Source organism: Andrena cerasifolii, chromosome 12 (assembly GCF_050908995.1).
Source record: "Andrena cerasifolii isolate SP2316 chromosome 12, iyAndCera1_principal, whole genome shotgun sequence".
In the NCBI taxonomy this organism is placed as follows: domain Eukaryota; kingdom Metazoa; phylum Arthropoda; class Insecta; order Hymenoptera; family Andrenidae; genus Andrena; species Andrena cerasifolii.
The window spans coordinates 9,713,719-9,740,313 of record NC_135129.1 but is presented as its reverse complement, the minus strand read 5'-3'; the positions used below and the strand labels follow the sequence as shown (position 1 = coordinate 9,740,313).

The window sequence follows — 26,595 nt, the reverse complement described above, 5'->3', positions numbered from 1 at the left end:
TCGGATAACAAGAATTTTTTTTTATTAAAAAATAATTCATTTGAGATTGTTTTATTGGTAGGTAGGTATATCTTCGTAGCGCCGCGCCGCCGGAGTTAGCAAACTGTGTATTCTAGCTATTAAGAAGCGAAATAAAACGAAACTATTTTTTAATTAAATTAAATTAAACCATTTTCTTGCATAAACACGTCGAAGTTTTTCCGTCGAAATCTTAACTATTTCTTCAAAGCCTTCGTAGTCAAACCGTCAGAAGATCGAATTCAAATACTCGCGTTTAAAAAGGGAAGATTTGAATTAAAGGATTGTGTACGCAGAGAGTATATAGTACACCTACTTCTCGCCTCGTCACCGGACTAAACCAGATGGCAATTAACGTCGATTTGCCGATAACTCGCTTGCATAACTGCATTCGCGTGCAGCTACGGTGCAGTTGTAGAGACAACGAGGTCTACGGACACTTCAATTAAAGGCTCCGATATTCAGCGCGGCATACTAATTAAAGCTCTGTTTAAATCAGCCGTAGTTACCTGCGCGGAGTGAATCCTAAAGTGCATCAACCCAATTTACATTTGTATATCCAACGATGGTTGGGTGGCAGCGGAAACTCCGCAAACTCATCGATTTCCAATGAACAGCTCCCACGGAACGGCCCGGGTGCATACCGCGCGCAACATTCGTACAAACAGCAGCCCGGCACATCGCGACAATTCGATCTGCCAAAAAATCTCCAAGTAGCACGCTGGCAAGAGGAGCAGCTGGCAGATCCAGCGTTCGACCGCTTCGATGATCTTAACACGCACCCGCTAATTCATCCTACTGTGGATTCCTAACAGACCCACGCAATTATCAAGCCACTAACGACATTTCCAAACAGCCAGGGGCAACGGCGGATGGCACAGTGAACGAATTCGATCGAGGCCTGGATATCGGGGCCAACGGTGCTCCGTAAAAGACACACGGCAGTTCAAGGTGCAAACACACCCCCAAGGAAGCTGAAAAGCGTAGGGTCGAGGGGGGCGTGCAAACCGTCGGGAGGTTTAAAAATCGTTGGCACGCGAACGGCGGCCGGAAACGAACCCTCGACACGGGAGAGACTCGGGGCACGAAGGGTGCTAACGAAAGCGCCGGGTCCCCTGGTTGTCTCTCCAGCCCTCCGCCAACCTTTCCCCCCCATATGGCCGGCACATGTGGGTTCCTGGACAGAGGAGGGGAGTAATCGGGGAAACCAGCTGATGGTCGGCGTTTGTTGGCCTTCTTCAGTTACTCTTGGACCGTGCTGTGCTCCGAATCCGCTTTCGCGGCGTTCCGATCGATCCCATCTCCGATTTCCACCAGACACGCTCGCTCCTCTACTGGGCCTCTGCGAGAAGCGACCTTAACCCGTTGGTTAATTGGATCAGGACCAGGGAACGAGGAGGGAAGAAGAAGAAGAGGACGCTGCTGAACGCCGAGGTGGGTCTTGCTCTCTAAGTTCCTTTATTGCGGGGATTCTTCTGCTTCCACGGTCGCTTTGAAGCTCTCCATTCGCGTTTCAGGCGGCAGAAATTCAAGCAGTGTTACTTATCCAAGAGTAAAGTTTGCAATTGAATTCTTGCCTATGGGGTGTTTCGAGCTTCCGATCAACGCCCCCGCGAATTAAACTTTGGAGATCGAGTCCCCGTTGCTTGCGAAGATCTCCCAGTGGTAATGTTTATTTAGTTTAGCGCGAGCTTCGGAAGTTACTCTACTCCGCCGGGAATTCTCTGTTTCAATCTGCATTTTCGAGGTTCGCATTAACGACCCGCGCGGCTTAAAAATCTAATTGCTTCGGCCTCCGCGTTCTCGGCTTCTAATTGCACAGTTGGCGCTCCGTAGGATGGACTTGCTAATCACTGTTCGTGGTTGCCGGCGTATCGGGCTATTCTTTTTCAATCAGCGGACAATGGAAGCTTCCATTAAAGTCGACTAAGCGTCGGAAGCTTCCTCGGGAAGAGATCCCTGCTCCACTTCGATTCCCTCTAATATCCATCATGCCTGGCAATATTCCTTGACGCGGCAACTTTCCCCGAACTTCAAAGCGCCCGCGAAATTCCCGAACAAGATAAATGTTTATCGCGGCCGCGGAAGCGGAAAAAGTTAAAGTGGCTTGGGTGCGCCCCTGAGAACTCCTGAGCTGCGGTGCTTAAACTTCCCGAGACGTAAATAGAAGAAGGCGGGCTAACTTTTTTCCAACCCATAAAAACAGCAATTCCTGTATTACGACCTCGTCGGAATTATTGCTCCGTTTCCACCCCCTCGCGCAGAAACTCGGCCAATATTTCCACCGCGGAACAGAGGAGCCGGCGAACTTCCCTCATAAAACGCGATTCCCCCCGAAGTAATCCCGAAGAATTCTTCTGAAAATTCAGCGGGATCTCCGCTGGAATTCATAAAAACTCTAAGGAAACCCTGTATTTCCTAAAGTAGGTATAACGACATTTCCGCGAGTTAAATGGAGTATTCAGGCAGAAGCTTCGTCTGTTTTCCATTTCCCCTCTTTCCATCCCCGGAGGAGCCGAGGGGAGAGAGCGTCGGAGGGTTTTTTAAAAGCTTTTCCTCTGGAGATAGCACCGGTTTCACCCTGTTCTCGTCCATTTTTCTACGCGATCGAGCCAACGAAGTATAGACGGGGAAAAGAGAGACAATCGAAGCCACCGCGCGCTCCCATTCGTTTCGCGGACGTGTTACGCGGAGGGGCCTGTATTTTGGCCATTGAACCCCTGCCTGGCACGGGGGTGAATCTGGCGATGGGGGATGGGAATCCTTAGTAACAGTGTAATGCGGAGTATTGATTTCGAGGGCTGGCTTTAGGCTTGCGTTACACGTGTATACACGGCGTCCTACAAACATCGGTCAAACCCGAGCAAACGTCCCGGAGATTCGAGCTCGCGATTAAACCGGGGCTTTTCCATCGTGTCGCGCTAATTACAGACCCGGGCGATCTGGAGCGATTAGCCCGATTGATGGAAGAACGAGGGGAGCTCGTTCTACCCCCATTAAATCGTTCCTCTTGGAATTCTTTTGCGGAATGTTTGAGCGGCTGCCAGGTTCATTCTTTGTTAAAATTAGAAGCCACAATAATTCATGAATATGCCCACATCACGTGGGTTTACGGAGCTGCTTTCTCTGTCTAAAAGCTTGCCACGGAATTCCAGATGATACCGGACACGGAAAGCGTCTGCCAGACTTCCGAGGCTGCGGTCAGGAGCACGGATGTGTATCAGAAGATTAAGAGCGGACCGGAAGGGGAAGCGGCCTCGGTGACCGCGTGGAAGCGATATCAGCAACTGGTGGCGATCGTCGAGTCCAGGGGCGGAAAGCTCAACCGGAAGTCCATGATCGAGGCAATCTTTCGCGGCAGCGATCTCGTCTACGCCAGCCATTGAGATCCCACCACTCCCGCGGATCCAGCGCGATCATTGCAATTTTATACCAAAGAGAACCGAGTCCCATTTCTACGTACAGTGGCGTAGCAACGTTCGCCATGCGAGATTCATTATTTAAGTACCATTCTTTCGAGTTTAATCACTTGCCGCCGCTACGCGTCGAGATTCTCAGTGATTCTTCTTTCTGTTCCTGAGAAACGGGGATAGAAGTGCTTGGCTAGTTCAATTAGAGTGTCTTTGGCCTGTAGCTGCGAGATTAGAGTGTATGGTAGTAATAAGAGATTAATTGTCAAGGGTAGTAGAACGATAACAGGAAGCAGGCAATCAGATTTTTGTAATATATTAAATGATAATGAATTCGGGACCTTGCGAGAGAGAGGTGCAGCTCCATTTTTTACAGGCTTTGAGTTATAACGCGTGATATGTGTAAAAAAGAAGTTTGCAAAGAAGTTAACGAATGAGCGATTAATTGCAAATAATAAAAATGGAAATATTAATATTAATTAATATTTTTATCATAGAATATTTTGTCTCGAAAAATAGAAATAAAAGCTTATCGAACCAATAACTATTACTCACTGTGTGAAAAATATATTTTTCAATCAGTGTTCTCTTTAATTCAAAGCAATAATTTTGTAAAGAGTTTTTTTTAATTTACTTGAATTTGGTAAATATGGAGCTACACCCCTCTGGCTGCAATGTCCCCAATTTACCAGCGCTATGTCACCGTGGCAACGAAGTCTTTTTAGTTCTCCGCAGACGCTACTGTTTTACCCTAAATTAGAAATCGAATGTAAAGCTCGGTGTATCTGTGCATCCGCCTTCTCCGAGTAATAGCACTCCACCGATTTTATAGGCGTAATTACACGAGCGAGCAGATTTCTCGGCGTTTTTATCCCCGGCGAAGGGGAGAAGCCGTTCCTACGCCACTGGAGGGTAGATAATTAGAGATACGATTAACGATGCCAAACCGTGTATTGCTAGTCAACGCGAGCGTAATAAAACGCGGTACGTACAATTTAATTAGGCGATTAAGCGACGATTAGGACCTATCGTAGGGCGCGCACGTGATAATCGTGTCCGTCGGTGTACAGGCTGAAAAACAACGAGTACCAAAAAGTCCGCGCACGTAATACACGCGATAATTACAGTCCCCTGAGCGGCGAGGGGTTATCCGCGGACACGATCCTAGTTGAACGAGAATAATTGGCTTCGCTGAGAGCCGACGAGATATTATAGCGACAGAACAGACTCGCGTCTCTCTTCTAGGATACCCTCGACACTCATTGTACGATAGGAATAAATTTTTTAGAGACCTCGATAGACAGATTCATTTGCAGACCCCTACTAGCTTCTGAAAATTAAATAAAAAGAAGAATGATACTCACAGTACACACAATCCCGGTTCGTCCCCACAGGCAAAATTAGACAGTTGCCTAGGGCGTAAAGTAGACAAGGGTCGCAAAACGGAACTTTTTAAAATAAAGTTTTAAACGCAACGTTTTAAGCCACGAATAAAAATTCAGGTCATCGAAAAACTCGAATGATGAATGCATTATAAATAAAAACAGCTGAAAATACCCCACGAAATAATTAGAAAATCACTTCTGCTGAAAATTGAAGAGGAAGCTTACCACTTCGAACGTCTGTCAGATTCTGCAACACTTTACTGCGTCCATCAGACTCCCCCTGTCAACCGATTCACAGAAATACAATCTCTCCACTGCAGAAAATGGAAATATGTAGCCCTTCAATGAAACAATTACTTCCTCCCCCGCGGCCCCGCCCCTCAAACAGTTCCATCACACAATTGTAATCCACGATTCCCCCCCCCCCCCCGTCAATTGTTCTCCATGGACCATCAGAGGATTAATTGGAGAGCGCACACTGCCACGTACCGCGTACACATGTATTTACTCCGAGTTAAATATTACCATACAAATGTACAAGATATATACAAATCGATCTCCACACAATGCTGAGAGGGGGAGGGGGTCGCGTTTTATTAAAAATCTCACGGGATAACGGGAACGGGGGAGAGAACAATGGAGGGGCATATTTTACAAGGATATTTTACAGGCGCGCGCGTCCGTTCGCATTCCTATTCGGAGTTCGTCGCATCCGCGCGCTGCTCGTAACTCAAAGCGCGCTGCAATTTCGATCCTTCGCTCGTAAGTTATTACGCCAGGGCACGCTGATTTACGGCCAGACGCCGTCTCACCGTAATGCGTCCGTTCTATTTAAACGCGGAGTCGCGAGTTCGAATAAAGTCCCGGCCATTTGTTTCTCCCGTTAGCCGAGCGCAATCCCTTGGCCGAGTTCTCGCCCCGCCGTCGATGGACTGCGGATCTGCAAACACGGTTTTTCCAGGGGGATGGACGGAGGGACGGGGGCCCTGGGAGTTTGTTTGCACGCGGACGGGGTTGGGGAGGGTGTTTTCCAGCTTCGCACCACATTGCTGCAAGTAGATTTCGTGTATTTTTAGGAGCTAGTGCTTTTTGGGGGGTTGAAGTATCTGCTTGCCAGGCCTTGGTTCCTTTTACGTTTAGTTTGTGCTCGATGCGATAGAGTAACCGAATTCGTTGTATCCCCTTTTCAATAGGGCTTGCAGTGGAAAGAATTCAGGATAGTAAATGTTTATGAAACGATGGGAAAAGAGAGGAGAATATTCCAATTGCGTTTCGCGTTCCCAGATAAGCATCGTCTATTCAAAGACGCAGCCTTTCAATCCGCAGTCCAATCGTTGCTTTCATCGCGTTAACGCGGACCTTGAAGATCGAGCGACGACTCAAAGAAACAAAGGGAGAAAGAGACTCTGCCAATTGAATTAGTTAACTTGTTCAACTAGACCCGCCGCGCCCCCGAACTTTCCAACGCGGCTACTTCCGTGAAGCTGTTGCATAATTTTCTGGATCTCCAAACGTGGAGGAACCGCAGCGGATTACACCGCGATTTCTCCCTGGGATCGAACCTCTCCTGAAAGAACGAGCCTTCTAATTTCTCAACATTGTGCACAGTCCCAACATCCTCGCTTCGAAGCGTCTCCCTCGGCAAAGATCCAAACCCTCCTTCATCCCTTGGACTAGCCACTCAATAAACAAGTGGCATTCCAAAGGAAGAAGCCTGCTTATTTCGCACGAACCACTCTGTACAGTCTTCCCGTCGCCCTCTCCGCCTAATTATCTCCAACACACGCCCAGAGCTTGGTCCATTCCTCTCATATGAACTCCGTGACGAAGATCTTCTTGAAGTCAGGCACAGAGCCGCCGATGTCGTGCCTGCAGATGTCCCCGTTGTCCAGGTAGCTGACATCCGTGCTCATCAGGATGCTCTTGAGGCTCTCGAGCGAGAGGTCCGGCAGCCTCCTGTCCATCGTCAGCTTGTCGAGGTCGTTCATCGAGTAGCCGGGGCTGATCCTCGCCTTCTTCAGGTGGTAGGACTGTATGCTCGGCTTGGTGTCGGCCAGCTTGCACCTCCTCTCCTCGCGCAGCTCGTTCGTCCCGTTCTCGATGATCCTCGGCGTGAAAGATCGCATGTTGACCTTTACCTCGCCGGTTCTCTTCGAGGGCAACAGCTCCACCTGCAAAACAGCACGTTCCCACGGCCCTCGTTACGCAAGTGCTCGCCCGATGAAAGGCCAATAAAGTGTTCTCGCGCGCGACCGCCTTTCTTCATCAACGTCCGAGTGACTGGGATCGCTCGCGTGCTCCGGGGTGCTCGTTAGGCGCTTCTATACGCTTCCAGAGTAACAGTGCGAAACGCAGGGCGTGGCTGTAGCTACGGGGACGTGGCAAGGGATCTTCTAATCGAACCTGAAGACTCACCGGCTCGAGGGGGCGCGATCGAGATTCCCTGACCAAGATCATGAGACAAAGGATGATACCTTGGTTCCCTTACGTTGGAAATACTCGAAATCGTCATTCGCCACCGTGGTGACCGAGCAGCAGCTCCTGCTTCGACTCCTGCACGAGCTGATCGTGTCGAAGTCCCCGTTCTCCAGGTCGCAGCTCTCGTCGTCGGAGGTTTCGTAGCCATCGACACTGGCCTGGGTCTCTTGCCTCTGGACACTCTGCTGCTCCTTCTTCTGCTCTTGCTTCTTCAAGTCGTAGGTCCTGGAGTCTAGAATGGGTCGGTGGTACCTGAAACACGTCGCGTTTCCTTCTAACCACTCGCAACAACAGGATTAGCCAGAGAATCAAGAGAAAAAGCTCACGACTGGCATCTCGCGTGATCGAAGCTCTGGTTCCTCCGAAGGGTGACCCTGGGGTAGCGCTGCTGCTCGTGGAGGTTCCCGTCCAATCCAGCGATCAAGTTCTCCAGGCCCAGCACGCTCCTGGCGTGCCTCCTCGGAGGCTCCTCTCGTATCTCGTCTAAGCTCTTCGTGAACTTGCGCTTCACGCACGGGTCCTCCAGCTGCACCAGGTTCTCCATGTTCTGCCCGAAGACGTCCGTGCTGCCGATCTTCCTACGACTGCCGGGCAACTCCTGGAAGCTCTCGTTGGGCCTCGGTCGCTTGATTTGCGGCTCGCAGGTGGGTCTCTTCAGGGCCTCCGCGTGGTTCGCGTCTTGGCGCGGCTCGAAGGTCGAGCTTGTGAAGGAGGAAAGCTCCGCGGGCAGAGAAGCGTAGTTGCTGTCCTCGTTCAGGGACTGCGTTCTGGGGTAGTGCTGTATCCCCATTGTGATCGTGCCTGTCTTTCCTGTAAAAGGGTCCTCGTTGCGATGTGATTCCACGAATCTTTTTAATTTTAATGTCAAAGAGGAGAGGGAAGGGGCTAGGTTCTGGAGAAGAGGGGACCTGGGGACTTTATTAACTTTGCAGCAACCTATTTTCTGTCTAAACTTCAAACAATCTGATGTCCCGATGATGACTTCGATTTGCCTCGCAGTACCAGCGGGTAAACAGGAAAACGATCAAAACTCTATTGAAAAAGACACGTATGCTGGCCCCGGCCTGAAATACCAGCACAGACACCGCGGAACGTGACCAGGAATATCGATTTTCCACTTCGCCAGTGGCCCATAATTTCAAGTATTCGCGGTGGAAGCCACCGTTCGCGCGGAAACGAGTCACTCCGTACTTTCTATCGGCGGAAGATCATCGTCGCGCGAAATTCCTGACGCGTATTCACCGGGTCGGGCGGGACCCGCGATCGGGAATTGGAAAAGCGTTCCTCCATCGCGGTCGCAGAATATGCGACGCGTTAAGAGCAGGTAGAACTTCGCGGGGGACTAGAAACTTTTCGAACCGTGGAACCCTCGCGGACAAGAGTTCTTCGTGTTTCCTCAGGCGTCGATTGCGCAACAGCCGATGATCCACTCGATCACAGAGCAATTATGCAAATTAAATGGTAATTACTACACCTTGAGTTTGCAACCGATTGGTAATTCTCGAGTGACGATTGAATTAGCATCGCAACGAAGCTTCGTCGGCGCTGCTGTTGGAATTGGCGGAGGTTTAAAAGGAGCTGTGTACTGTGCACGATGTGGCGGCGAATAAAATGCTGCGACGTTAATAGGTCCGTGTACTAGCCTCTGTTTTGGTGATTGTGCAACCGGCCGTAGAGGCTTCCGTTAGTCAGGGGGAACTTGAGCCCGTGGTTCAGGTTCAACTGCAGCTTGTACTCGGTGTCCTGCTCGAAGTGGCGAAACTTGCCGTCTATGCCGCCTGGAAAGGAAGCGTAACAGATGTTTCCGTGAAATCGTACGTGGCGGGTTCGCAGTTTCCCTCGCCGGTGTTGCGAAAATATCAGCGCGATTCGAGGCGGAAAACGGTGCGGCGAGGTACCGCAGCTTTTTCAACGCGGCACGAAAATCTCGTGGATGATCGAGGTGCTCTAGCAACGGTGTACGACGGAGAGCCCAGTCGAGTAAAAGAAAAGCCGCGAAAAAGGCGAAGCACGCGCGAGTAAAAGGGAAATTAACCGCGCGGTATGCGGTTACCTGCGATTGCGAGATTGCGGCTTGTCGCATAACTGATATATCTCTCCTTGACGATTACACGCCGATGAGTCTCTGCGTTCCCACGCGTGCATCGTGCATTTTTCTACTCGAGAATCGACGCCACGCACAGCGGAGAAATACCGCGGAACCAGGGAATCCTGTTTCCTTCGACGATAATGCACGAGAAATGTCGTCTTTCCTAATCGAACTTCAAACGCGCGGGACTCTTTGAGAGCTAGTTCCGTTAACGTTTAACGAGACCCGAGAGTTACCATGGGACAGTCTCCCCGTGTGATCCTGCTTCGTGTAGACCCTGGCCACGTAGCGGCAGAACATTTTGTCGAAGAGAGCGAGGAACACCGGCAGCAGGGTGTCCTTCAGCAGGGGTAGCCAGGTCGCGAGATTCTGTGGCGTGCAGAAGTCCCTGAGGACTGCTGGTTTGATAGATATCACCTGCGAGGGAAGAGAATGTTCCTCTGTTACTCATTCAAGCCTATCTCCTTCGGTTTTCTTGAGCTTCAATTCTGTGTCTCCTACACTGTCAAGGGAATTAATCAGAATACCACCCCTCGAGCTCCCTGCACTGTTAGCCTTAGATTTTCTGTACACCAAATTCCCTGCGTATCCATATTTTATGTACGAGCCCTAAGTAGTCTCTTTGAACAATAAACCACTACAAATTTTAAATCTGTATTCTTCTAATTATTCGAATTATATTATTTCTTTTATAAAAACACAGGAGTGAAACTTTTTATAAATACTAATTCCGGATTCTACAGCGTTGAAAATATATTATAATCCCTGTAAATTTTTTCGAAATGCAAACGCTGTGCTCGGAGCACGAAGCGGAGCTGGAGCAGGTATCTTCATTTCGGAGCGGAGCAATTAAAGAATTGCTCTTCTCCAATCCCCTTGCATTGTTCAACCCATCTCGCCGAGCTAGAGTTCCCGCACCCCTGTTCGAGTAACTCGAGCTTCTGTTCCTAGACACGGTCGCGCGGAGGTGAATCGAGGACACGGGCCCCGTCGTTCCCTTCTATCGATGATTTCCACAAGAAATCGTGTCAGGAACGATCGGCCGCGGCTTTCGCCGGGCGAAAAGCGGCCAGCGGAATGCGACTGCATCGCATGCGGCTAATTGTTTCGACTCGTCTGCCGCGGATGCGTCGATATACGAGCGACGCGTGCGCTCCTGTAATTTCCACTCGTGCTCGGCGAGCGACGCGACGGGGAAAAAAGGTGGGCAACCACCGAGGGAAACGTCGAAACGCCGTCTTACGTGGCTTCACTTTCGATTTTAACGAGCCCAAGCGAACCGGGGGCGTTTCAACAGTGAAAACTGCATACGGTCGCGCTTTCAAAAGCGCACCGCCCGTTGCGCGCCTTTTTACGTTGGCCTGCATGCGCAGCTACGTGCGCCGGTAACCGCGGCCGATCTTCCACGTAACAGCTTGGGACAGGGTGTCAGGATCGTGTTATCGTGCCTTCGAGTCTGGGTTAGGTAAGCCTGGGTACCTGGCGTTTTTAGCGACGCAGGGAAATTATTTGGCATCGGGTGATTTAGGGGCTGCTGGGGGATGTACACTGATTTGGAGTTCGGAAAGCAGAATGAAGGGGATTCCTTCGAGTTTCTGAAGCAAACAGGCATTCCTTCTGGAGCACAGTGCCGCACTCAGACGGAGCCTGGCACCCCCCAAAGAAAAGGGAGAAAGGAGATTAATGTAACCACGAGTGAAGTAATTCAAGAGCTTTGTAAAAAGAAAAGAACACTCGATTTCATTCGTTAGATCGATTTGTAGAATCACCTAATAAATTTTTACTGAATTTGCATTAGAAATATTTTTGTCCGTTCAATTTGGCTCCCCCGAAGTTAAATCCTCAGTGCGCCACTGCTCGAGCATGTGCGTTTCGGTCGAAAACTGGATATCTCGGCGGAGAAATCGTTTCCAGAATGTACCACAGAATTTCGAGGTCGAGGGACCCCGGTTTTCATACGCCGTAGACAAGATTCCTTTTCGAAATGTATAAACGCTGGACGGGTTTGTTAATGTTCGTTGGATTTCGCGCGAGCAATGAAATACCCACTGCTTAAGAACTCAGTTAATGAATTTCAATTTGCGCGCTAATTTAAGCGCGAATATTAATGAAACCGAGTGTACAACTTTCTTGGGAACGAAAATGCTGCTAGATCGGCCCGCGAAAAACGGTACCTACTTACGCAACAACCAAGCAGCAAACGTATCGCTGCGCTTACGTAAAAGTTAACGATACGTCGCGAGAAAAAGGGGTGTCGGCTGCTTAGGAAATGCTTGCCGCGAATTTACGTGGAATTATGTGGAGAGGTGAACACCGTAAACAAGCCCGAGATTACGAAGCTTTAATTCGAGGCGGTTGCGCGCGTAACGGGCGGAGCAGATATGAAATCGAAACTGAGATACCTTAATTAATGAGTACGGCTGCTTAGGAACGTGACGCGAATGCGTGTGCGAGCCTGGCACTGTAGAAGGAAAGGGAAACCTCGAAATATCGTTCTATTAACACAGTGAAACTGTTCACGGGCGATCTAATAAAAAATTTCCAATTTCACTCGGCATTCTCTCCGTTTAACATGAGAGCTCCTTAGAAAGCCGACGCTTCAGCAGAAGGAGTGAAAATTGAGTAAAAAGTAAGTGTGAGCAGAAGCTTATGATTTCCTACATGACTTGAAAGGCACATTGAATTAAAGATTCATTGGGAAAGAGGTCGAGAAACTCTGCAACGTAATACTCGGGAATCCAAAGGCCTCTCCTGCCACAAATCGTTAAGGGAATCTTCCAGTGAAAAGGCTCGAAAAATAGGCGATGTTTATGAATTTTTACAATAAGAGGTTGTAACATATCCTAAAAAATATTCTTGGCTTTTAATAATACACTTATTAGGGTGCGAAAGAAATTTTTTGCTTCGTGTTTTTCGCTCTCTTGCAGTTCCTAGGTGGCGCTTAGTGCGGCGCTGTCAAAAAGAAATGCCTAAACGGTAACCGCGATTTCGGAAGATCTACCGATCCGATTAAAAAAAATCATGAGGCGTTTGTTTCAGAATTGGACTCGTTATCGCATCGTCCTCTAATATAAATTTTCGAACCACGAGTTTTTTTTTTATCTGCACATTTATGCGTAAAATTACCTCTTTTTGCACTACTTCGTTCAAATGTACACCAATCATCGCAGTTTTGGTGTTTTTTGCTGCGACAAAGTAGCAACGTAGTAGCCATTAATATAAATAATTTTTTTTAGATTTTTGATTACAAAGCATCCCGTGAGTTTTCATGCTTTCCGTTTAGGCATCTCTTTTTGGCACCGCTGCACTGACCGTCATCTAAAACAGGCATCGAGATCGAAAACATGGAACAAAATTATTTTTTTGTACCCCAACGAGTGTATTAACAAAAGGCAAAAACCTTTTTTAGGATATGTTATAACGTCTTCTTGTAAAAAATTCTTAAAGCCACCTATTTTTCCCCTCAAGTGCCACCAATTGAAAATTCCCAAAGTCGATACTCGTCCCGTTAAATCCACAAAAAATGGCATCTAAATCTTCCTCATCGAGTCCTTCGTGGTCAAAAGAAACCGTCCCGATATGAAGATCGATTAGAAGCCGATTCAGCGTCAGTGGCTTTCAGAGTTCGTTATCGCCGCAATTAGAGGTCTCACGCGTGATTCCAGCACATTTTGCTATCGATTTTCTGCTCCGACTCTCTGGAAGAGCATCGCCGCGATACTTTCGGCAGGTGTGTACATTGGATACCTACGTAACGAGTGTTCGTTGCACGCGTGCTGCACAGGCGTATCGCTCCGATTCGCGCCACAATGAGGGGCGCGTCATATTTTTCCTCTCTTTCCCTGTGCTCCCTCGCCCCGTCGGTTTCTCCTCGTCTTTTCGCGGCGAGGCGAGTTTCTCCAATCAATTTCAGCCAGAACTCGCGCTGAATCCCAAGCGAGCTTGCACGCTTTGCCTCGCTTTAATTGTCTGATGGAGAACGCGAGCGTCACGCAGCTCGCGCCCGAGCATCGCCTAGCATTCGATCGATTTTTAAACCGCTCGCTGGTTACGTCTCGTTTTCCCTTCAATCGGGGTCGGCTCCACTGGTAACACTGCTCATTTAGCGAGTATATGGGCCGATATACGCGAGCCGCTCGAGAATGTGAAATGAATAAAAGATCTAATTTGAATTACGTTCTGCGCGCGGAAAATTCATTTTCCATTTCTGGATTGCGAGTAAATCTCGTCACACTTCTTGGAGGGGAGAATTACCTTCCTTCCAAGCGCAGGATAAATGCTCGATACTGGTAGCAGAACAAATATCTCTGTAACACTTAATTTACGACCTGGAAACGGACAGCGTTGCCTCTGATCCGCGTTATTGCAACGGGTAAAGAGTAAGGGTTCTTTGTGACTGCGGATCAGAGATGGGCAAAATTGTTATTTAAACAAAAATGTCGAGTAACGAATCAAAGTTGAAGAAATTAGTCGTGATGTGTCGAATAATGTTGAACCGAATTTGACGAGTAAAATTAATTTTTTTATTCGTCGAAAGTTTCAAATTCAGCGTCGAATAATTTCTTCAACTTTAATTTGAACTTTAACTTTAAAACTTTAATTTGAACTTTAACTTTAAAACTTTAATTTTAACTTTAAAAGTATAACTTTAACTTTACTCGACGTCGAGTTATAGTTAAAGGTAAAGTTAAAGTTTGTCGAATAAATTCTCGCGAATTAAAAAAATTAACGTTCCTCAGCGAATAATCTAATTGAATATTTTTTCTTTATTTAATGCCCAACTCTGTTGTGGATCGATGGTGCCGAGGAATCTCCGACCCCGTGATTAGCAATAAATATTCACGTAGAAACCCAGACGTTGCCTCGCGTGTATCTCTGTTCGTTCGTGTTTTTTATCTTAATAACTTCATTACGAATCTCAACGAAACGATTCGAGACTCTAGAAATGGGTCGTCAGGTATTAGCAAATCAGGTAAAGCTGGTAAAGCAACCTATTCATCGAGCGAAGTGTTTCTTACGAATGATACGATGAAATTCAATCTTCTGTGGCCCGGCACAATGAAAGAGTATCCTCTTAATATATTGAAACAATTAAGATTTTCGTGCGCGAAGAGGACAAAGCCGAGGCCAAACGCGGAGACCTCGACGCCCGCATAGGAGTGACCCAATTCAAAGCTGGTCACTCGTGGCGATTATAAACAGAGTCCCGTGGTCCATTATAAATATTAACGAGGAAGGTCAGGGGAGTTTCTCCAGCGGCGATTCTGCCGCGTTACGAATGTTAATCGAGTTCGACATCGAGGTCATCGTCCGTATTAAGCATGGCACTTTCGAATATTTCGACGGCCGGTCTTCGAGTCCTCTCTTTCTCGTTTCCTGTTTCTTTTTCGGAGGCGGTACGATTCAGCGACACTCGCGACGATTGCAAGGCGGCAGAGAATATTCCGCGCAGAGAAATAGTCGTTTGTTCGAATGGAGGATGGATTTATCTTTCTCTACGTGCGACAACTTTCTCGTTAGCGAACGGAATTCCGGTATGGAAGAAAGAGAACACGACCGATGACTCGTCCACTTCCGGACGAGAGCTACCCGAGCTGGCATCCGGCCGGTAAGGGGGGCCCTTTGACAGACAAGCAATTTTAGTATGATTCAGTTTGGGCAGTCAGAAGTGTGTGGATGAACTCTGATTTTCCAGAGTGCTGACTCTTGGCTTGGATGAGTTTTTTTTTTAATGAACATATGAATGAAACGCGTGGCTCCAACGTTATACAATTTTAGAATGAAGTCTGTACTTTCACTGGAATATAATGTTGATAAGATGTTCTTGGTAAGTTCAGTTCTTCTTTTATTCATGAGCTTTGAGCAGCGAGGTGCAGTAAACCCGTAGTAAGACAATGATTTGCTTATTTTTAGTGTCCACTGCTTGACGGATATTTTTTAATACAGTTTAAATAATTCGTAAAAAAAAATAATTGCAAAAGAACCACGCAGCTAAAGTGTCGACGAACAATCGCGTCGTTAAAGACCAATCTGGCTAGATAGTTCAATATTGTAGTGCGCGCGGATCAGCCAGTCGAGCCGGTGCTGGGTGACGCAGCGTCACACTCAATCAATTCCCATTTGGCCAATCTTAAAGTGTTCGTATTTCTAAAAATACATCCGTAAAGAGGACAAATAGGACTCCTCATTTCTTTCAAATTTTTAAATAGTGAAAACAGTGAAAACATGGCATTTGTCTAGAACAATTGCAAAATAAATGATCAAAAATTTGTTTTTTTTTCAGTGAAATAATTTTTAGAGAAGAAGCTCCTTTTGATCAGTTTGTTAGTTCAACAGTTATAATTTTTTGAGAACAAAAGTTAACGCTATATTTCAAAGAGCTGTAAGATCCACAATTTTTGACATTTTGAAAAATCCCTAAAGACTACGACATATCCAAGGTTCGCCTAAATCTGAAATGTTACCTCGAAAAGTGTCTGATTTCGCATGGAATGACCAAAAAATCGAGTACCAATTTATCGAGCTAATTTAAGGAACGAATTACGCGATAGTCTGGCTTGCGGATTAGAGAGCGGCCGCGTAATAGTGCACTTTTAATCGCTCGTGAAAGATAATCGGGAATAAGTTAGAGCTGTCGATTTTAGTCGTGTAACACTGTCGCGGCTCACTGCGCGCCTGCAATTTCGTGGTTATTACGAAATCCGGCTCTTATACCCCGGGCATCTTACAACACGACCAAGAGACGTTTAATAAACCTGACTTTTCCCCCGCGATAAATCCCCCTATAAGGTAACAATTACCACCTTCATGACTTCCTATCTGAAATTCTTAAGGTTACACAAAGACTCGCAAGCAGAACTGCCCGCAGTTCTGTTCGCCAGCTCGAAAACGGAGCTCCGGCACGTCCATGATGCACAAGTTTCTAAGATTACAGCCCAGCACCACAAAGTACAGCAAGAAAAGGACATTACCAAGATGGGGACATGCTGGAAGGCGTAGCAGACGAAGAGGATGCTGTAAATGGTGGGTCTTCCACTGGCTTCGTCGACCTGGACCTTCTTCTTCCTGAGGCAGGCTCTGCTGTTGGTGGAGCCGCTGGTGCACGAGCCGCTCGACGGGTCCCAGTGAGGCGGGTGGCACTCGAAAGCCCCGGAGGAGTTCTTCGAGCTGGTCTCGGACAGGTCGGACACGGATTTCAGAAGCTCTGCTTTGCGAGTGCGACAGATGCCTCTGAACAGAGCCATCAGCAGGCTGACCGCCGTGGCGAGCATCAGCAGGCACCGCAGGCAGTTGACGAACACGCCGTATTTCAGGGAGATCTCCGGGGCCAGGAAGACGCAGAGGTCTGGCTCGAAGTTCAGGACACCGGTCACGCCCACGCAGGCGCTAATCACGCTCAGGCTGACCAGGTGGTACTTGAGGTGGTTCTTGGTGAGCTTCAGGCCCTCGTTCCTAGCGCTGATCGCCGTGAAGATCGCGATCGAGGTCAGTGTCAGCTCCTGCAGGATGCTGGACGAGTTCAGCATCCAGACTAGGGTCGAGCAGAACTCTAGGAGGGGAATGAAATTGGGGGAGTTCTTGAGTGGGTGGTTTAGGCCGCTTTAAGTCAGTTAGCTTCATCTGTTTTTTAAGCTCTTGGGCGTGGAAGGTATCGCAAGTGATGGTAGTTTGTGGGACGGGGCCATTTTTGGGCGCTGTAGGTTTAGCTATCTATCAAACTTTGCGTCAGATTAATCCCTGATTAATTAGAGACGACGAGGGTAACTTGGGCAGCATGCATTGATTATTCCGCCGTACTTCTGCGCAGTCTTGTCGAAGAGATGATAAAGTTACGCGTAGAGTTACCTCCGAAGTGGTTACTAGGCCGGATGAGCGTGAGGATCGCGTAGAAGAGGAGCCCCAGCTGATGGACGAGGCTCTGGGAGAGAATGGCCACCGCGAACACGTCGATCCTCCTCTTCGCGGAAGATGGCTGGTTCTGATAGATCAGAAGCGACCACGACAGCAGCAGGATGCATATCGGTGAACCTACGCAGGTGGGCAGCCATTCTCCTACCTCGCTTCGCATCTCTGCAAACAGAATCAGTGACATTGTCAGTCCTCGCCCCTTTAAACATTGCATATCGCGCTTCCAATTAACTTCTTCACACGGCTGCTTCGTTCAATGCCGCGCACACGAGCCATGGAACTCCTAAGAATCCTTTTACCATCCGAGACTTCCGTTTCAGACAAAAGTTTCACCTGCACATTTCCAGGAAGTGCATTTCTCTCCAGTTCTCTCTAAATAAAGCTACAAAACTTCCTTCCACCAATTCCGTAACAACGCCGGAACAGAAATGAAAGATGAAGCTGAATGCAAATCACGATCTCCCCTGCCAAGAAGCGAAAGAAAGGTAGGAAACTTTACGAGAGCTACAGCAAACCGCCCGATCAGATTTGCTTTAAAGGGAATCCTATTTTTTTCGATTTGATTCGTCTGAAATTTGGATCACGATTTTATGCATCTCTGAAGAAGTTGCGGTTTTTTTTTTATTAGTTTTTAATATAGGATCAGAAATAATTTTTCCATGTTATTCTGGTTCGCTAAACTGAAGTCAAAACACCGTTTCATTTTTCTGCTTCGCATTACCTGGAAAATAAATACCATGCACACCAGCGTATTAGTGTATCGTGCATAACTCCTCTATTTATTATTAAAACTTGATAAAAAAACCACAGCGACTTCTTCAAAAATGCACAAAAACATGGTCCAAATTTCAGTTGATTCGAGTCGCTAGCATTCCCCCCAAAAATCCCAAATTTCCCTACGTTTCTATCCGACAAATTAGGACTCCCTCTAAGAACCTACCACGCTCCTATTAAAAAATCTGTAGCGCAATCGGAGTCGTAGCTACGAGCAGGTGGAAGAAGGAGAACGAAGCTGCCACTCGATGTTCGTTTGAAGGGAAATTGCGGCTCGAACGGAGGAGATGCTGATATTCCCAGCGTCTCCAGAGGCAAGGTTCCCAGTGAGAGTGGTAACACCTTAATCTCGATGAAAGCCCCGGCAATTAGCGTGGTGCGCGTCGAATTATTACGTCCTCGCGCAGGAGGAAGAGCGGCGGGGATCGTTGATAATCAACGCCGCCTGTTACAACGGGGGTCATTACTGCGGGAAGGAGGAAGTCGCGGCTGGTTTCTCGGCGAACCGCGGAAAATGTCAACCGTGGAGGATGAAAGGGAGAGGACACCGAAGAGGAACGTGCCGCGGACACGGGAGCCCTGACGGGATCCTTCTTCCTCGTTCTACGTATTCGGCCACGGTTTCTCCGCTTCTGCCCGCTTCTTTGGCTGCGCCCGACCGCTGCAACTTTCTATTCCGCGTGCAGCCGTGGTCTAATTTATTATCGTGCCCCGACTCAGCCTGGCGAATTCCACTGCAACCACTTCTGGCGAGGCTGCTTCCATTTTTCGACAAGGGCCCCGAACTGGAGGTGTTTGAGGTTCAAAGTGATTTGGAGATTCTAAATATATTTGGATCTGGAAGAGATATGTAGGGAGTGGCGCGCTCAGGATTTAATCTTGGGGGAGAAGAGTTTAAGGGATAAAAATATTTTCTATGCAAATTCAATAAAATTCATTAGGTGATTATACAAATTGATTTGAAGAATAAAATCGAGTTTTCTTTTTTTTTTACGAAGCCCCTTGTTTAGGGGGTGCCAGGGCCCCTTGGGGCCTCCTCTGGGTGCGCCACTGAGGGAGAGGGTAAATTGGAGGGGTTTCAGAATTCCAAGGAACGGAGATTTTGAAATCTCCACGTCACATGCGAGAATTTCAGCGAGCTAAGTTACCAGACATCCGTCAGCAGGAGGACAGCGAGCGGTTCGTTAATTCCACGCGCTAAAACCCGACAATTTTAGTATCACTCCGTCTAGCAGACGTTGCAACGGAGCGATTGTTACGCCACGAGGAAATATCTCCTGGACTGTCAGTCGCGGGCTCTCTTCTGAGGCGATTTCTTTCCCAGGGAGGGGGCTCGGGAATTTACTGGGGTCGTCGAGTTTCTAAAAACTGGAAAGAATGGAAGGATGAATGGGTAAGAGGGGTACGCAGAGTCACGCGAATCTCAGGCGAGCGGTTCGTGAAATTTCTAAACGAACCGCTTTCGAGGCCCGCTCTTATCCCAAGTGCATCGCCGATCGAAAATTATAATAAACATGCATATTCTCTCCCTGTTTCTGATCGCCGGTCGACTGCCTTTTCCTCGTCTCGAGGCTGCGCACTTTCACGCGTAGCTAACGAACCTGCACGCTCGAATACGCTCTTTTTCGCTGGATATTATCAGCAGGGGAATTAGCAGTCGAACGTGGGGGGACTGACATTAGAAGCGGCGGTGGATTTCAAAAGTTCTCGCCTGCGAATCGATCTGGAGAACCGGTGGCAGTGGTCGTTCGCTTTGGTTGCGCAAGTGGATCGAGGGAACGCGATCTGCGTTGGAAATTTAGTCGAAAAATATGCGAGATCTATGAACCAGTGAAGTGGTTTCTGGAAATTTGGAAGAGATCCAAGTTTCATTATTTTTCTTTGTACCTACTGGGAAATTAATTCTCCAGTGGCTCCTCAATTCTAATACAAAGTAATCGCAGTTACGTTGGAATGTGAACGAAATTTTAGTGGGTTTGGAGGAAATATCTTTTAAATAGAATCCCGAAGTGGTATCCTTGATATTTCTGATATTTCACTGAAGTGGGTAGCAAACAAAGGCCTGCTAATGCTTCGAAGAGTGTTAGATACTTCGTCGCGGTTAGAAGCTCGAGTAATTACAGCGGATTCTCCGAATCCCTGCCCCTTTACTGGAAACACACCCCGGTGGTTCCGTGAATTTCAATTCACGTGGCAGTTAGACGCAGTGAAATTACCGTTCGTGGATCCAAGCCAGTTAGAAGGCACAGAAACCAGGTTAATTTTCCTTCCACTGATAACAATGTCGTTCGAAGAAACCAGTCCGAAGCTACTCTTGTCTCTATTATACGCGCGGCTCTTTTGCCCGATGCGAACATCATTCTTCCTGCCGTTTCTGCCGGAAGTAGGTTAAGGCGAAGAAAGTCCGTGGAAACGCGCGCTGCTCCGAGGCGAGCCTTTAAAAAAGGAATTTACTTTCGCACGAATTTCGACAGAGCTACCGCGGTGGCCGTTCGTCTTCCTTATAGACGCCAGATCGCCAAGATAAACACCCTGGTGTACTCTCTGAACAAAGGAAGCCCGAACAGCCGCAGCAAGATCAGCTACCATCAATTGGACCACTTACGCAGAAAGCTACGAACCCTCAAAGTGACAAGAAATTAGTTAAACGTAGAGCGAATCCTGTAATTTTGCGATCTTTATTTCGCAGAATAATGAACAACTCCGACATTATACAATTATTAGAAGTACCAAGCCATAGTTCCATTTTAGGCTTACAAACTAAAAGCTACAGAAAATTAAAAATAATATTAATTATCATTGAAAGCCCCCAAAGACTCGAATTAAAAAAAAATCTTAGATTACAGAAATCTTTGCCTCCCATAAAAACACCAACTCCCCGAGATTTTACTATGTTTCTCCCTGAGAAAGAAAACAACCACCCGTTTAGATACCCATGAAAAAATCAGACGGCTGAAAAGCCACCAAATATCCCTCCAAAGACCCACGATAAGGCTACAAAAAAATTCTTCGGATCCAGTGAAAAAGCAGCTCGTAAAGCGACCAATTTATAGCCACTTACGCGTTCCTCAGAGCCGGGCGGTGTCCTCTCGAATCGTAAACCGCCAGGCGCGTACATTGAAGCGCGACTGTTTCCTAATCACGTGTATGGAAATGCACGGATAGAAGGAGCACGTTTCTAAGCGGCATAGTGCACGGAGCCACGGGACAGGAACACGGTGAGAGGTGTGTCGTTCGATTAGTCCGGAATGCCGAGAGGTATAGCGCGGAGCAAGGTCAGAAAAAAATGGTCCCCCTGTGTGAAGCCAGGCGAGATCAAGAGGGAAGACGCTGACGCCGGAGAAGCCTGGCCTTGTTTCGGCCGAGGGAGCTCGAACCAGTTCTGACAAAACGAAATTCCTGGGAGGAAGACCTAGCGGAGTCCATTGTTTCTGCGAGGATTCGTGAGCCCTTCCCGAGGGCTCTGCAAGTTATTGCAATTTAAAAAAGCTATATTTGTATTTTTGCTTCGGATGCGATTGTTCAATTTGGGGATAGTGCATTCTAATTTAGCGACTATCATTGCACTCTTCTGTCCTCCTAAAGGCCGTCGCGGATTTTGGCGAAGCGCGGCGATACGAAGAGGGGAGTTTATAAAGAATTGAAGCGCAGCGGCAAATAATTAATCATTATTAATTTCTTCGCTTCGCCAAAATCCGCGACGGCCTTAAGGGGGCTTAGGGTCGAAGAGATTTATTAATTCTACAATTAATAAATAATAATAAGCATAAAAAAAATAATTTCCAGAGATTTTAAGATGCCTATTTATATCCCAAAGGAGTTTAACCCAATATTAACAACAGTTTGTTTTTTTAAAAATCGTAAATATCAGTTGCTTTTGCCCCCTTAAATCCTTTCAAGATCCTTCTGATCAATATTCTACGGATCGAAGCAAAGCCCCTCCCGAAGCTTCGCAAGACAAAGAGGCCTTTCCCGAGCCCCGCCAGCGAGACGGGTTGAGCATCTCCATCAATTTCCCTTCGTCGTTAACAACCATACCTTGAAATTACTCGCACGAGCGTCATAACCGCGCGTTAACCGGCCCGGTCCAGGCGATGAAGAACAATTGCCCTTGGACCACGTTTCCATTTCACTCTCTCCCTCTTCCTCTCTACGTTATCACAAAGAAAACTCTGGTTTGGAGAGACTGACTTGACGAAGATCGCACCGGCCTACTAAACAAAGCGTCGGCCCTGCGAGTCGCTATCTGCTCGCCGTTTGTGATTTAATTGGAAGGAGAGAGGGGGCGGCAATTCCCGCAAATTACCTTACAGTGGGATGAAATTACGTTTCATGGCTGTGACCTCTGGCCAATTAGAGGCTCTCCGGCGGGGCAATCAGCCGGCCTACGTGAAAACGATATCTGGTGTCACCGTGCATCGTGCCCCTTGTAAAACTGGATGCTCTAACTCGGTCATGTGAAACTCCGTCGCCCACTCCTCCGCCGCTCTCAACAGCAACGCGTTCCTGTCTCTTCTGGGCTCGGGAAGGATACTTGGCCTCCACCTTGAAACCGTTTCTCACGATTAATCAGCGATCCCCGGCGCAGGAATCTCGGCTAGCCGATCGCCAGCCATTCCGCAGCGATCTCCTAGGATACACTCGATAGGAGTTGAAAATGGCTCCGGACGCCTCTCCATTTCCGAGGGTATAATAGGCTGGATTAAAGGCTGAAGAATCGCGGAGAGGATTGAAACGATCGGGGAGATCCTCTTCGATTGGAAACCTGTAGAGTCGCTGAATTGGTACGTCGATAGAGGATTGACCTTTCAAAGTGGACTTCCATGACTTCTCCACGCGACTGTGGTAGCTAATTTATGTGGCTGTTGTTGCTAATCTTCGCAGGGGGATCTAATCTTCGCACTCATGATTTAATGAAATCGGTGATTATAAAAATTTCTTTAAAGTATGAAACTCAGTTTTCTTTTCTTCTTGAAACGCCTCTTCTTTCTGGGGGTGCCAGGGCCCCTTGGCTCCCCTTCTGGGTGCGCGTCTTCAGGGGTGGGGAGGCTGTTGCACCCCAGGAAAACTGATCAGAGTCAAAGACTCGTTAACGATCGCCACTTCGCGATCGCTAAAGAAGACGGTCCGTGGCAGAAGGTAATTCGAGCGAATTAGATGCTTCTAATTCGAGTGTTGGCAGCGGCACAGAGCTCGCTGTACGGGGTGACTGCATCGTCTACTCGGAAAGTGGGTTACGAATACCGCGAGAAAGTAACGCTACGAATAGTCGTGGTTCTACCGTCTTGGAGGATTAGGCGCGGCCGGCTTGCATCGGCGATCACGTTATCGGCGGGATATGCAGCGATACGTTGGAGGATCGCCTGCCCGAGGGATTTAGGACGGCCTCGGTGAGGCTTCCAGCGCTCGGCGCGCATCGATAGCTGTTGCGCTCGGTGGCTCGCCAAGTTGAAGAGCGTGCGTGCCAAATTCCTCAGGAGACGCACACCGCGCTGTCTATGTTCCGCGTGGTTTCGAGGTCAGGCAACAACGGCTATTTCGCGGGCTAGGAATCCTCTTCTCTCCTCGGCTCGTCCACGTATCGAGTTTCCTCCTACGCTCGCGGATGCTCCGATATGGGCTGATGGAAGCCCATGGAATTCCGCGTTTCGTCGCGGGGACACGTGTCCTTACTTGCTGTCTAATTGAATTCCATTGTACAGGTAACGGAGTCCACAGATACGAGTAATTAACGTGGTTTAATTCTGGTTTAAGGGGTCATTCTACTCTGATCGGCAGAAAAATTAAGCTATATGTAAAGATTCTTTTCTCAGTAAATGCAAATATAAGGAAATAAATCTTTTTGGTATTTATTAAGCTACTCTTATGTTATAGAGAAATAATTAAAAATAATTTTTTTAATTTGCTTTACTGTTTTTTCTTACAGCGTCAATATAGTACTTAAAAAAAGAGGCATGTTCATGCCGCAGGCGATTTCCCGGCTCAAGCTTGTCCGAAACAAAAAACTCCAAAAGATTCTTAATTTGTACGAGTGTCGCTATAGCCTCTAGCTCGATTAACAATTTTTGTCGAGAAATAACCGAGATTTTTCTCATGGAACACCCGAGAATACATCCTTTTGGGTGTTTTGTCAAACTTTTTTTTCAAATCGAGAAATCACCTACGCTACGAACATACCCCCTTTTTAGGTGCCATATTGACACTGTAAAAGAACAATTAAAACAAATTGCAAAAATTCGTTTTAATTTCTTTGTTAATTCATTTTAATTTTTTTTTAATGTAATTTAGAAGCTGCTGCAAAAATTCCCACCGAATCGAATAGAATTTGTTTAAGTTATGCTGCAAGGCAACTTGAAAAACGTGGTTCCGAGAAAAATGCGTTTAAAGTGCTGTTTTGAGAAAACAAGAAATAAAAAAAAATAGCTTAAAGCTCCTTAAGATGTGTATAATAAAGGCTATTGTACAGATTATCGACTTATTTCTTTGTTTAGCCACAAATAATTGTCAACGGTACACTACGTGTTTGTGGCATTACAGTGGCGTTACCCCTCCAGTAACTCCGCTGATGAAGTATCCACGGGAGAGAAAAAAGCGAGTGGAAAGAAGAACATGGGATCGGAGAGGCTCGTGACACTGCTACCCACTATCTGCTTAAATCTCATTTGTTAAGTTCCGCGTATCATTCTGCGTAGGTATTTACCGTAAGTAAAACTTGTTTCGTTTCTTTTGAGGGAACACTTATATGGCGAGGCCCACCAGAAACAGAAATGTTGGGAACACGCTCCGCTATCTAGAATACGCTAGAGCCCTCAAAATCCCTAATTTTATACGACTGCGAACGCATCGAACCCTCTCTAATTAAGAATAGCTACCCGCAAAGTTTGCGCGCTAGGACCGCGGAGTAAAAAATCCGCCCAAAGCGTCTAGAGCTCCTGCCGCGAAACGAGCGCAATTTCGAGATTACAGAGCACCGGGATCGGCGCATCCGATCGAGGACTGCATTTACATTGTTATGCTCATTGAGCGAATTAATGCGCCGTACATAAGCTGACGCAAGGACGCGAGGCGGAGAGGCGTCCTTGATATTCGACAAATCATTTCCTCCGTTAACAAGAAACGAAGGAGAGAGAAAAATGCACGCCGAGGCTGCGGCGGAGGAATGAAAGGAACCGTTCGGATACTCACTGCAGAGTGTCAGTGATTACGCGGGTAGATCGTTGCCGCGGAATGTAACCGCATCGCTATCTGTATCTCGATCGATCTGGATCCCCGGCGGCAGCCGATCCAACACGATTTCTATGTTTTTGCTCCTTTAGCCTCTGGCATCCTCGGTCGCCTCCCTTCTGGTCCAAGTGGCGCGCGGCGATTTACTCTACGATCGATCTTCTTGCTTCCCCCGGCGAACACGCACGACCTGATATATCGAATCTCCAGCCACTATTCCCTCCTCGAATCTACAGTGCAGCAACCGTTCCCTGGTACCCGATATAAACAATTCCCGGCCAAATCCCCCCGGATCCTTCTGCACCATAGATCCCTCCGATCACCATGGATCCTCCGAAAATCGAGCGGCACAGAGTCCCTTTCGTCTATCCGCGGATCGGTAACTTTCACTGAGGCGCGCGTATAATTTCACTGGTCCCCCGCTGCAATATGGGCACCGTGGTTCACCGATTAATCAGGGACCGGAGGCACGGTGGCTCGCGATCGGCTCGTCGACACTCGCGCGGGTCTCGAGGGAAACTGAATTTCGCGTGGTCGCTGGACGGTGGGGAACGAGCGTGCTCGAAACGGTGCCAGCTGCGATCGAGCGAGCAATATTGCCGCGAAGAAGCCCGGCCCGGGACTGACTGGCCATAGGATTCATTTGGGTCAGCGGCACAACGTAGTATAGCGAAGGCAGGGGCTCCGACTATACCGTCCACTGCAGGGCGAAGTGAAGGTGCCACGGTGCGCGGCTATAACGGAGCTATCTTCGCCGCGAGATTCGATTTTCCTCGCAAACATTGGCCGCCCGTCCGTCTGTCGGCTCTCGCGTTGATAAGTGTCGCGCGAAATTCCGCCAACTTTCGTTAAAAACCAGTGGAAAAAATCGGCATTCTCTGGGTCGCTTTATATTCCGGGCGGAGGGTGGGTTCTGTGGGATGAGAATTGTTTAATAATTTGAATGATGGAGACTTCAAAGTGAGATTTAAATTCAATTTTGTGGCGCGACTCTCGAAATTTCTTGGAGAAATAAAGTCGTGGAGAATAGATACAGGAAGAATAGAATTTGAGGAGGCATTTCGCGGAGTTTCCTCGCTGATGCGAATCGAGGAGAAGAAGCTCCCAATGACAACTCGCGGATTTGTACAGTACACGTTTATTTTCACCTCAACAAAACTGACGACACACACACGATACTGATTCGAGAAGCGCGCTGCGAAGATGGTCTGATATCGGCCACGGTGTTCGACGAGCGAATTAATCTCGCTAAGCGAGCGACTCGCGCGTCGCGAGGATCGTTAGCGGAGGTGGAAAAACATGAAACGCG

The 26,595-nt window shown here is 47.8% G+C and overlaps 2 protein-coding genes across 4 annotated transcripts; one reads left to right on the top strand and one right to left on the bottom strand.

The window, feature by feature from the left end:
- Positions 1-639: 639 nt before the first annotated feature.
- Positions 640-4,984, top strand: LOC143375027 (uncharacterized). Its single transcript, XM_076823725.1, has 2 exons — positions 640-1,452; positions 3,174-4,984. Exon 2 carries the CDS (start codon positions 3,174-3,176, stop codon positions 3,402-3,404), a length of 231 nt encoding a protein of 76 aa, XP_076679840.1. The 5' UTR covers positions 640-1,452; the 3' UTR covers positions 3,405-4,984.
- Positions 4,985-5,299: 315 nt separating this feature from the next.
- LOC143375026 (uncharacterized) lies at positions 5,300-25,916 on the bottom strand. Of its 3 annotated transcripts, none has more exons than XM_076823724.1 (8): positions 25,248-25,916; positions 17,226-17,450; positions 16,352-16,929; positions 9,617-9,797; positions 8,935-9,069; positions 7,618-8,101; positions 7,302-7,543; positions 5,300-6,984 (listed from the first exon to the last, which is right to left on the bottom strand). In XM_076823724.1, exons 2-8 carry the CDS (start codon positions 17,446-17,448, stop codon positions 6,656-6,658), a joined length of 2,172 nt encoding a protein of 723 aa, XP_076679839.1. In that variant the 5' UTR covers positions 17,449-17,450; positions 25,248-25,916; the 3' UTR covers positions 5,300-6,655. The 3 variants fall into 3 exon arrangements, with proteins under 3 accessions (XP_076679839.1, XP_076679837.1, XP_076679838.1); XM_076823722.1 differs by having other exon boundaries at positions 7,288-7,543; positions 25,248-25,915; XM_076823723.1 differs by lacking the exon at positions 25,248-25,916 and adding an exon at positions 22,101-22,237 and having other exon boundaries at positions 7,288-7,543.
- Between the last annotated feature and the right edge of the window lie 679 nt (positions 25,917-26,595).

What these genes read in the sequence shown, in the direction of transcription:
- LOC143375027 (XM_076823725.1), top strand. Translation starts at nt 3,174, where the DNA reads ATGATACCGGACACGGAAAGCGTCTGCCAGACTTCCGAGGCTGCGGTC.
- LOC143375026 (XM_076823722.1), bottom strand. Translation starts at nt 17,448, where the DNA reads ATGCGAAGCGAGGTAGGAGAATGGCTGCCCACCTGCGTAGGTTCACCG. An exon ending in CACGGGGAGACTGTCCCATG is followed by an intron (nt 9,070 to 9,616) that starts GTAACTCTCGGG and finishes CTTCCTTTCCAG; the next exon opens with GCGGCATAGACGGCAAGTTT. An exon ending in GATCACGCGAGATGCCAGTC is followed by an intron (nt 7,544 to 7,617) that starts GTGAGCTTTTTC and finishes GACGTGTTTCAG; the next exon opens with GTACCACCGACCCATTCTAG.